Below are 12,054 nucleotides of genomic sequence, written 5' to 3'. Positions count from 1 at the left end.
TTTGTTATTTCTCCTTCTAACAGTCAGGACCCTTAGCTGCAGGTCTGTTGGAGTTTGCTTGAGGTCCACTCCACATCCTGTTTGCCTGGGTGTCAGCAGCAGAGGCTGCAGAACAGCGAATATTGCTGAACAGCAAATTTGCTGCCTGATCGTTCCTCTGGAAGCTTCATCTCAGAGGGGTATCCGGCCGTGTGAGTTGTCAGTCTGCCCCTACCAGGTGGTGCCTCCCATTTAGGCTACTCGGGGGTCAGGGACCCACTTGAGGCAGTTTGACCGTTCTCAGATCTCAGACTCCGTGTTGGGAGAACCACTACTCTCTTCAAAGCTGTCAGACAGGGACATTTAAGTCTTCAGAGATTTCTGCTGCCTTTTGTTTGGCTATACCCTGCCCCCAGGTGGTGGAGTCTACAGAGCCTGGCAGGCCTCCTTGAACTGCGGTGGGCTCCACCAAGTTCGACCTTCTTGGCCGCTTTGTTTACCTACTCAAGCCTCAACAATGGCGGGCACCCCTCCTCCAGCCTTGCTGCCACCTTGCAGTTGGATCTCAGACTGCTGTGCTAGCAATGAGTGAGGCTCCGTGGGTGTGGGACCCTCTGAGCCAGGCGTGGAATATAATCTCTTGGTGTGCCATTTGCTAAGACCATTGGAAAAGCGTGGTATTAGGGTGGGAGTGAACCGATTTTCCAGGTGCTGTTTGTCACAGCTTCCCTTTGCTAGGAAAGGGAATTCCCTGACCCCTTATGCTTCCCGGGTGAGGCGATGCCTTGCCCTGCTTTCGGCTCACGTTTGGTGGGCTGCACCCTGTCCTGCACCCACTATATAATACGCCCCAGTGAGATGAACCCATTACCTCAGTTGGAAATGCAGAAATCACCCGTCTTCTGAGTCGCTCACGCTTGGAGCTGTAGACTGGAGCTGTTCCCATTCGACCAACTTGGAACTGTCCCCCAAGCTATTTTTGATAATTAGTGGTTAAGAACACAAGTTATTGAGTCAGGCAACTGGATTTGTAATCCTGGCTTGCTAGTTGTGTAAATTTTGGAGACGTGGTTTGCTTTCTTTTTAATATACTGTACTTTTTTTATAGACTTGTTAATACTTTTTTCTTGTGCTCACTTTCTATTTTCAGTTGTTTTCCTCCTCCTTGTGTTTGGTAATGAAAACTCAATTCCGGAAAATTAGAATGGTAAAAGGGAATAAAGTCAAGATAATTTTTAGATTTTACTGACATGTTTTTATTGGCCTATTTATTAAGGTTTTACTGATACGTTTATCAAGGATGTGTGTGCTATATCCTTGATACACTTGTGTTCAAAGATTTAATTTCATAGTAAAGGAGAGATTATCTTATTTTTATTTCTATTTCTTATTTTATTTCAATTTTTAGAGTTAAAGTTTAGGTGTTTGCATGTTTGATAAGGAGACTGTTTCTATAAGGTTATGTTATATTCTCTCACCACTGGGACCACCTCCCTCCTGCTCCTTTCCACTCCAAAGCACATGGGTTACACAGCTGCTATATGGTTGTACCCTGTCCCGTGTGTATTAAGCCAACATTGGCTGCACAGGGGTTGCAGTTTGGAGCATGGTAGTAGCATGGCTGTTTGGAGACCCCAGAACTGTAGCTGCCAGAATTATGCCATCTGGTAGCAATGCTGCCAGGCAGTTCCACCCAGGGCATAAATATATTTTTGCTGAGCACTTTTCCTGTTGCAACAGCCATGATTGCCTAGGCAGGGATGTGGATGGATGGTCATGGGAACTAACTGAAAGGTGTTTAATTGGAACCACTCTTATGTCCAAGGTGAGAGTACTTGCAATAAAGCATGAATAATCACATTCAAACTTTTACAATGGATGCAGGAAGCTTAACCAAATAGTCTTTTAACTTTTATGAAGAGTTTTAAATTAAATAATTGTGAGATTATAGTGAGGAATAGTTACTTTAAAAATTTAATCTTTATACACATGGCAGAAGGTGGTACAGAAACATAGCTTTTGTTTTTAAGGTAAAATAATCGTGATCACCTTTATTTGGTGAGAGTTTATTTCTGTTTTCTTAAAAATTCCCAGAACATTGAACGTAACTCAACATTCCGTGGAGAAGAAAGTATTATGCAGCTTGCATGTGTGCATATCTGCATATAGGAGCACAAAACATTGACATGATAATTGTAGTCAAGCCTGAGTGAACAGTGGCCTGTGGGAATTCAGCTGGTGTTGTACCAACTGGATGGCTGCTCAGGACACAGTTTGAAATGCAAGGTGCAAGTTAGCACTTTATTCAGCACAGGCAGGCATCATTTAAAAATCCTTGGGGGCAACCCTGGTGATGTGCAGATGTTAAAACAGTCTGTTCTGAAGTGCTGATTTTTGAACACTGGAAGAAACTTCTAGATTCTGGGTGAAAAATATTTGCACAATCATAAAAGGCATATAATGCCCAATCTTTTCCTTCTCTTTTATGTTATTTTACATAATAAATGTTGAGTATATGCAGAAATATCTGGACAAATAGTTAAAAGAGACGAAATATAAGAAAATCAGGAAATAGTCACTTAATTTCTAAGTAAAAAACAGAAAAAGGTTTTGTTTTGAGTTTCAGCTTTGTATATTTAGAAATGGTGTTGAATGAGTATCTGATATATAAAAAGTATCTGATCTTATTTAGTAATATATTTAATATAAGCAGATGTGTTCTTTTGAATTGTTGCTTCTTTGTTTAAAGAGTTCAGCTGTACTCCATAATTTACAGATTCAGATTCACATCTTAACCTGATGAATCTTAGCCTTCTGCATTGTAGTCTGATTGAATAAGGAAAAAAATGTCAATCATTTGTCATTTGCCAACTTCTCCAGCACAAGTTTTGGCTTTCAAATATAATTTTAAACATGTATTTTATACTGGAAATTAAATATAATAGTTCTAAATTCTGGATTATAGAATAAAAAATCAGTTTTGTATAAAAATAAAGTAGATATATTAACTACACTTTAGCCCTTAAAACATTTTATATCAAAGTTTTTACATGTATTAGGATCTGTTTAATTATTTTTATTCCACATATGAAAGTTTTCTTTTTTTAAATAGTTGCTTTTACTGTGGAGTAAAATGTGTTTCTACAATATTTTTGCAACCACTTTTTCAAGTTTTATTATTGGTATATTGTTTATAGATGCCATTCCAGTAATTCACTATGCATATTCTTAATAAGAAAATACTTTTAAAATAGTTCATGAATAAATGGATAATTTGATGATGGCATAACTTTGATTTCCCTAAACTTCTATTATTAAGTCTTACTGTCTTAGAATCTTAATGTTTACTAGAAATTGGGAATTGTTTAAATTGCAAGCCATTGATAGGTATAAAATCTGCATTTTAATAGATTCTCTACTCAAATGAAAGAAAACGTTAGTCCAATAAATAGCTTTTTTTGGTGTATTATTTATGCCTGTAAATCAAAAATAACCAACTTCAGTAAGTTTTGCTTTTTTATTTTGTTTACAAATTCAGACCAATATCACTACCTCATTTATAGTTAAATGTTTTTTTAGACTCTACTATTTCATTTTGACATCTCATTAAAAGTGGGCTCAAACCCAGAAAATATGATCCTGTGTAGTGTATAATATATGGCATGGTCTATAACGTAATAAAATTTTGTTTCTTAATGATTCAGAATAATTTCTCAGATTTTTGAGTTTAGAAAAGTGGCTGAAAGTTAGCGTGGTAATTCATGTGGCTAAGTACAGCATTGTTAAATGTTTAAATGGGAAGTACTCTTGGGAAAAATGATTGGTGCTTAAAACTTGTACAGATTTGACAGCCTCTCTTCGCTTCATTTTTCATCCTAAAGAAGTCTGCAAATATTCTTCGCTCACATCATTATTGCACATCAGTGGTTCTAATTAGCTAAACAGGAGTTTGTCTCAGTCATTGATCATCATCAGCTCCTGGCAGTGTCTTTTTTTTTTTTTTTAAAGGAAGCTTTTTTTTTTTTTAGGTCTTGTAAGTACATACAAGTACATGTATTAATTGAATTGACCAGATTGGTTGGTGACATATTATAAACTTGAAACAATATTTAAAAATTTTATTTTTTCAAGTAGAAAATACTGTATTCCTGTTACAGCGCCATTTTTTCTTGGGAGTATTTTCCTGTTATGAAAATGTTAGACATCTCATACCACCAGGAGGAGCTGCTAGACAAATTGCCATATTTTGAATTTTGATTATCTTTCAATTTCAAAATTATAACATATTAGTCAATTTTGGAGGTTTTTGGTTATAAGATATACCATTCAGGTATATTTTTGAAGTTTTTATTTTATATGGCACTTTATGACACATTTTTTCAATATTATGTCACTCAGATTAATCTTTTGGGAACTGTTATTGTTATTTTGGTGACTCTCACACTTTAGTGTGCATCAGAATCGCTTGAGATCTTGTGTTTTAGTCAGTTCTGGCTGCTAAAACAGAATCCTGGGTGGCTTAAATAACAAACATTTATTCTCATGGTTCCAGGAGCTGGGAAGTACAAAATTAAAATGCCAGCCAATGTGGTTTCTGGTGAGGGCTCTTTGCAGATGGCTGCCTTTTTGTTGTATCTTCATATGACAGAGAGAGATCCTCTCTCTAGTGTCCCCTCTCATTAAGGTGCTATTCCCATTCATGAAGGAGTAATCTTCATGACCCTAATTGCCTTCACAGGCCCTACCTCCAAATACTATGACATTGGTTATTAGGGCCTCAATATATGAATTTTGAGGAGACACAAACCTTTAGTCCATAGCACCTTGTTAAACACAGATTGCTGGGCCCCCACTCAGAGTTCTTGATTCAGTGCATCTGGATTGGGCTGAAGAACATGCATTTCTAACCTAGGTGATGATGATGCTAGTGCTCTGGCAACCTAACCACTAGTTAGACTGTGAGTCTGTGTACATACTTGTGTCACAGGAGATAATTAGCCTAGTATCAAGCTCATTTGGAAGCTGTAATAATGCTTTTGTTTGGGTTTGGTGGCACATAATCTAGTATTATCCGTATCTCATTTAAAAGGACCACCAGAATTCATTCGGACATTAGTGGGGATCTTAAGCTTATTATAGAAGAGGGGATTATAAAGACTAACTGTACAGTTTTTTTTTTAAAACATTTAAGTTTAGGTGTACATGTGCAGGTTTGTAATATAGTTAAATGTTTTTTAGGTAAACTTTAAAGGTAAACTTGTGTCATGGGAGTTTGTTATACAAATTATTTTATCACCCAGGTATTAAGCCTAGTACCCATCAGTTATTTTTCCTGATCTTCTACCTTGTCCCACCCTGCACTCTCTTATAGGACCCAATGTGTGTTGTTCCCCTCTGTGCAGCCATGGGTTCTCATCATTTAGCTCCCGCTTATAGGCGAGAACATGTTGCACATGCAATATTTGATTTTTTCTACCTGCATTAGTTTTCTGAGGATAATAACCTTCAGGTCCTTCCATGTCCCTGCAAAGGACATGATCTTGTTCTTTTTTATGGCTTTGTAGTATTCCACAGTGTATATGTACCACATCTTCTTTATCCAGTCCATCATTGATGGGCATTTATGTTGATTCCATGTCTTTGCTATTGTAAATAGTGCTACAGTGAATATATGGGTGCATATGTCTTTATATGGAATGATTTATATTCCTTTGTAACCTTATAAATGAAACTAACTCCTGGACAGTTAAAAATAGATTCATGGTATATCTGGAAAAGAACTTACAAAGGAACTATCTGACTGTAGTTAATGCTTTGACTTTCATGATCTGGGTCTTTGTCCCTGAGTAAACCCTATCATGCCCTAACTTTTGGGATCTGGTTATTTTCCTCCTAATGTATATACCTCTAATAGATTTAGTATTCTTTTGCAGTACTTCTGATTTTATAATGGTAAGTTAAACATTCAAGTGATAATTTGAGATAATATATTAGTGACAAATTATAGGTAAAGTGCATATATTTTAACATAAAATAGTTGTATAAATCAATAAAAACACTAAAATATAAAATGGTAGATATATTGACAGGCAACGCCAAAACATAAAATAAAAAGGGGCAGAAATTCATCAATTTCTGAAAGTACATTATATTTTATTATTAATGTAAGAAACAAAAGAAGGCCTAGTTGTACATAATGGATTGCAATTATGTATTAAATGTGCTATTAATGTATAGTAAGTAGAAAACAAAATAATAAAGCAAGATAAAGTGCAAATGGTAAAAATAAATCATTGTAATATACGTGTTTGCAAAATTTCCTGTGTGGTTTATTCCAGTTCTCCACCTTTTGTGTGCCTGCATCCAAAGGGCTAAACTTGGCTTGAGAAAGACCCTGAACCATGATGACAATGATCTTGTATAAATTTATGACCACTAATTTTAAGTGGTCCTCAGTACTGCCTGGTCATCGTCCTATTTTTTCCTGGCCCACTTACTATCTCAGTATCCTAGAATGTTTTGTTTCTCTCTTCTCAACTTCCAACACTTCTTTTCCCATTCTTACTTTCAGCTGTTGGATACCCTTGCTTTCATATACCATTGAGAAAGTGGAAACTCTTAGAAAGGAGCTTTTATTCCTTCCCATAACTGTATCTACCAACATATCTGAATCTGTTCTCATATTCTCTCTTTTTATTTCTTGGGAGAACTGTTTATATTTACCTAAGGCCAAACAAACTGTATGTACGCTTCAAGCCTCAAGGATTCAAAGATGTTGGACTGCAATTCTCTTTTCTGTCCTGCATTATCAGTGTCTCTCACTGCCCTGGATCATTCCTGTCCGCATACACACAGGCTGTCTTATCTGCCATGTTTAAAACAAAAACAAAAACAAACTCTTGTGATCTCATATTTCCCTTGAACTATTTTGCCATTTCTCTGCTCCTTTCTGTGCAAAATTCCTCTGAAGAGTACTCTTCAGTATTTCTATGTTTTTCTTTCTCACTTGAACTCACTCTAATTAGGCTTTGTAATCACCATCCTCCTAAAATAGTTCTCGTCAAGATATCACTACTGACCTTAATTGATATGATTAGGCTCTGTGTCTCCACCCAAATCTCATCTTCAGTTGTACTCCCTTAATTCCCAGTGTGTTATGGAAAGGACCTAGTGGGCAATAATTTGAACCATGGGGGCGGTTTCCCCTGTACTGTTCTCGTGGTAGTGAATATCATGGTATATGAAAGCAAGGGAGATCTGATGGTTTTATCAGGGGTTTCCGCTTTTGCATCTTCTTCATTTTCTCTTGCCGCTGCCATGTGTAAGAAGTACCTTTCACCTCCTGCCGTGATTCTGAGGCCTCCCCAGCCATGTCGAACTGTAAGTCCAAGTAAACCTCTTTTTCTTCCCAGTCTCGGGTATGTCTTTATCAGCAGTGTGAAAATAGACTAATACATTAATATTGCTAAATCCAGCAGTCATTCCTCAGTCTTTAGTGTGTTTGCGGCATTTGATATACTTGATCATTCCTTTCTACTAAATTCTATTCACTTAGCTCTTTCTCTTGATTCTCTTAAATTACTGGCTCATCCTTCTTAGTTTCATGTGATGTTTTTTCCTTACCTTACCAATCTATAAATGTTGAAATGCTCCAGGACTGAATCCTCATACTTCTTTATGCAAAATCACTCCCTAGGCGAACTTATCTACCCTTATGGTCTTAAAAATACAGTAGTCTGCCTTATCCATGGGGGATATGTTCCAAGCCTCCCACCGGATACCTGAAACCTGGATAGCACTGAACCTTATGTACACTATGTTTTTTCCTACACAGTAATAGGCAGGTAGTGTTTATAGCATGGATACTTTCAACAAAGAGATGATTCATGTCCTATGTGAGTTGGGAGTTGGACAGTGCAAGTTTTTTCATGCATTCAGAATAGCACTGCAATTTAAAGCTTATGGATTGTTTATTTCTGGAATTTATCGTTTAATATTTTTGGATCACAGTTGACTGCTGGTAACTGAAGCCATGGAAAGTGAAACTGAGGGTAAGGGGGAACTACTGTATTTGGATGACTCCTAAAGTTGTATCTCCAGCCTTAACTTTTTTACTGATTCCAGACTTTTTAATCCAACTGCCTACTCCTCTTAGATGTTGATTAGGCATCCCAAACTTATTATGTCCACATTTGAAATCCTTGTGTCCACCAAACTTCTTCTCTGTGTCTCAGATAATGTCTACTCCATTCTTCCAGTTGTGTAGGCAAAAGCTTGGGAGACATTCCTGACTTTTCTATCAAGAAATCCTGTTAGCTCTACCTTAAAAATATCCAAAATTTAATCACTTCTCAATACCACTGCATCTGCCTATCTCGTACAATTCACCTTTCTTTTTTACCTGGCTGTTTCATTTGCTTTCTAACTTGTCTTTTTGCTTTCTCCCTTGACCCTTAAGGTCTGTCCTCAACCCACCAGCCATTGATACTCTTAGAATGTTATATGTTATTTCTCTGCTCGTTACCTTCCCATTTTACTTCAGATCCAAATTTCACAGGGCCTAGAAGGCCACATATTATTTTATCCCCAGTGATTTCTCTGTTCTTAGCTACCATTTCCTTATCTACTTTACTATAAATATATGTACTTCTGTGCTGTTATTTGAATATACCAATTGCTCTTGCTCTTGTGTCTTTGCTCTTGCTACTAGTTCCATGACTTGACTTGGAAAACTCTTCCCTAGGGTCTTCATGACTCTTCCTTCCTTCCTTTAGATCTCTCCTCAAATATAATATTACTTTTAAGGAGAGTTACATATTAACTATTCTATATAAAGTAACAACAACGTTTGTTTCACTCTCAACTTCTCTAGGACTGGGAATTCCTTTCTTCGTTACCCTAATTTATTGTCCTTATTATACTGATAGCAATTTGACATACTATGTATTATTTATCGTCATTATCTATGTACTAAAATGTTAATTCCATGAAGGCAGCACCTTGGTTTATTTTGTTCCCTCCAATATCTCTAGTCCCTAGTCCAATGACTGTCATATAATAAATGTGCAATAAATACTTGAATGAGTGATGGATTAATGTATTAGATGTGGCTTTCTTTTATTTATTCTGGTAGGTATTTCTTCAATCTGAGAACTTTATTTAATTCTAAAATATTCTCAGCAGTTACCTCTTGAAATATTGCTTTATTTTTCATCCCATAGTTATTACTTCTGGAATGTTGTAGGCATATGTTAGAGTTTCCCAAAGAAACTTGTCTCAACTGTGTTTTCATGTTTTTAATCTCACTATTTTCCTGTGTAGTGTTCTAGATGAATCCCTCATTACTATCCCTCGTTTCACTAATCTCTTTTTGTGTCTAGTTTTGAGCTTAGTCCATTTAGTTGTTTTTTACTTCAGTGATTATAATTTTTTATCTTCAAGATTTTAATAGCTTCTTTACATCTACCTGATTGTGTTTCATCTCTCATCTTTACTTTTAACATTAGTTATTCTTTTGTCTTTACGGACCTTTAACTTACTTATTTTAGTCTTTTTCACTGTATTTGGTTATTTTTATTTTTTCTAGAGGATTCCGTCTTTTGACTTGAACTAGTATGTCAGTGTATGTGGGTTCATGTATTTTGAATTTTTTTGTTTGGGGTCATATCTCAAGACGGAAGATTGCTGTTACTGTTACTGTTTACTTCCTCCTCTTTCTCCACCACCACATCCTTATCTAATGCCTATCTTTTTTTCTAGAAATTTTATAGTTGCCTTTAAATTGTCAATCTCACCCAAGTCTCTTTCCTGAAATAGGTTTTATAGAGGTTTTGCTATACCTAGCCTCAGCTGCAGGGTGTTTTGGCTCAACTCTTGATTGGGGAGCTACATCTATAAACTTTTGCCTTTCTAGACTCTAATATAAGCCTTGGTTGTAGGCAAGGATGGGGGGAAGCGTTTTTCCAGCTTCATTTCATGAGTTAGCATTCCCATCCCACACAATGAGCCTGGTTGTGCTTCTGCATACTGGGTAAGGCACTCGTATTCCCTATTAACCCCAGAAGTCAAGCTCCTTTCCACCTCAGCCTGCGTCTGGCTCTGGGGGAACAGCAAACAGTAGCTTCATCCCCATTTATAGTTTTTTATTTTTGTTTAATTTGTGATTCTCAGAGATATAGATTTGTCTGTTTAATTTTTTATGTTTTTCTATGAATACCATATATTTTATTTGTGACCTTTTTAAAAAATGTAAGTCAGTGTCCAATAAATTTCCCCTTATTTATAATATAAATTGACTGGTGTCAGCCTGATTATACAATCTCTTCAGACCTTTGTTCCTTCCTTTCCCTTTTCCTCCTTTTCTTTATAAACCTATATTTGTTTAAAAGCTATATTTGTTTTAGAAGATAGTCATTCTTTACAAGTATTGTGATTTTCTGTTTCCCAGAGAACTATGCTTTGATTGTACAACTACCACTTAGTTTGGTTAATAGTATTCTCAGAGACTAGAAATGTATAGGAAGGTGTCAGAAATAAAAAAATTCTAGTTATAGGGTATCGACTATAAGTAAATCTCTGTCACTCTCTCTTTTGAGACTGTTACTTAAAAAATGGTAAATTTTATCCTTAATATAATTGTGTATATGAAAGCTTAAATTAACAAGAACATATTTACTTAATTTTAATTATTTTCAAAGCGATGACATTATGGTTATTGCAATCAAGGTTAAACCATGTTTTATGTAATTTTTATCGTACACCTAAATCTGGAAATGAAACTGTTCTTTTAATATGAAGTTGTCTTAGTTTTCAGCAGTTGTAAGTTGCTGTCTCTTGCCTTATGGTTTCTGATTAATTCCGAAAGAGCTGTCAACTCAAGATGCTTTAATTTTCTATATTTTAAAGTGATATTAATATTTGGGATATGAAAATTTAAAGTATTAGCTACCAATTATGACTAATAAACTATACTTTTTTGTATCTAGAGAAAAACAGAAATCTGAAGCTAAAGACAGAAAAGTTCTAGAAATTCTGCAAGTCAAGGATGCCAAAATACAAGAATTTGAACAGGTTGGTGTTACAATAAAAATATTTAAAATTAACTATATTTGTTTTCGGTAGTAGATCTTCAAAATTATTTTTATTTTTTTGCAATAGTGTTTATTGAGAATATCAGAGTCCTTATGTTAAAGCATTACTATTTTGAAGTCACTAGTAAGATTATTCATCATTAATACTTTGCTTGTACCCTTTTGTTTTCTGAATTAATAGGCTATAACTCTTTATCTAATGTTACAGTTTTATAATAGTGTCTAGCTATTATTCTTTATTTTGTTGAATTTTGCCATTATTAGCAGTTATCATTTACTTCTAAAACTTGTAAATTTTCAGATGGTTTTATTTGTAGAAAAGATAAAAATTGGGATCATATTTACACTTAAAACTTGTATTTTTATATTAGTACTATATTAGGCTGTTCTTCCACTGTTACAAATAAATACTTGAAACTGGGTGATTAATAAGAAAGAGGTTTCATTGGCTTATGGTTCTGCAGACAGTACAGGATGCATAGCAACATCTGCTTCTGGGGAGGCCTCAAGGAGCTTTACTCATGTCAGAAGGCAAAGCATGTGACACTTCACGTGGTTATAGCAGGAGCAAGAGAGAGAGACAGGGCATGGCGAGGGAGGTGCCACACACTTTTTTTTTAAATTTTTTTATATATATATATTTTTTATTATACTTTAAGTTCTAGGGTACATGTGCACAACGTGCAGGTTTGTTACATACGTATACTTGTGCCATAGTGTGGCGATTCCTGAGGGATCTAGAACTAGAATAACCATTTGACCCAGCATCCCATTACTGGGTATATGCCACACACTTAAACAACGAGAGCTCATGAAAACTCACTCCCTATGCAAAATCAGCATCAAGCCATGAGGGATCCACCCTCGTGACCCAAACAGCCCTCACCAGCCCCCACTTTCAGCTTTGGAGATTACAATTCAATGTGAGATTTGGGCAGGGACAGATATTCAAACTATATCAAGTACAGTCCTGTCTTTTATGTAT

General features: G+C 35.8%; 1 protein-coding gene across 3 annotated transcripts in view; it reads left to right on the top strand.

Annotated features, from left to right (window-relative positions):
- The window catches only part of CNTLN (centlein), a 370,084-nt gene that overhangs the window by 87,891 nt on the left and 270,139 nt on the right, over positions 1 to 12,054 (top strand). For all 3 annotated transcript variants that reach the window (XM_058431391.1, XM_058431390.1, XM_058431389.1), the window contains exon 3: positions 10,965 to 11,049. In XM_058431391.1, coding sequence (XP_058287374.1) covers positions 10,965 to 11,049 — 85 coding nt within the window. The remainder of the gene's footprint in view (positions 1 to 10,964; positions 11,050 to 12,054) is intronic.

This window comes from Hylobates moloch, unplaced genomic scaffold, assembly GCF_009828535.3.
Source record: "Hylobates moloch isolate HMO894 unplaced genomic scaffold, HMol_V3 SCAFFOLD_19, whole genome shotgun sequence".
NCBI classification, from domain to species: domain Eukaryota; kingdom Metazoa; phylum Chordata; class Mammalia; order Primates; family Hylobatidae; genus Hylobates; species Hylobates moloch.
The sequence above is the reverse complement of the archived record's forward strand: the minus strand, read 5'-3'. Positions and strand labels throughout refer to the sequence as shown.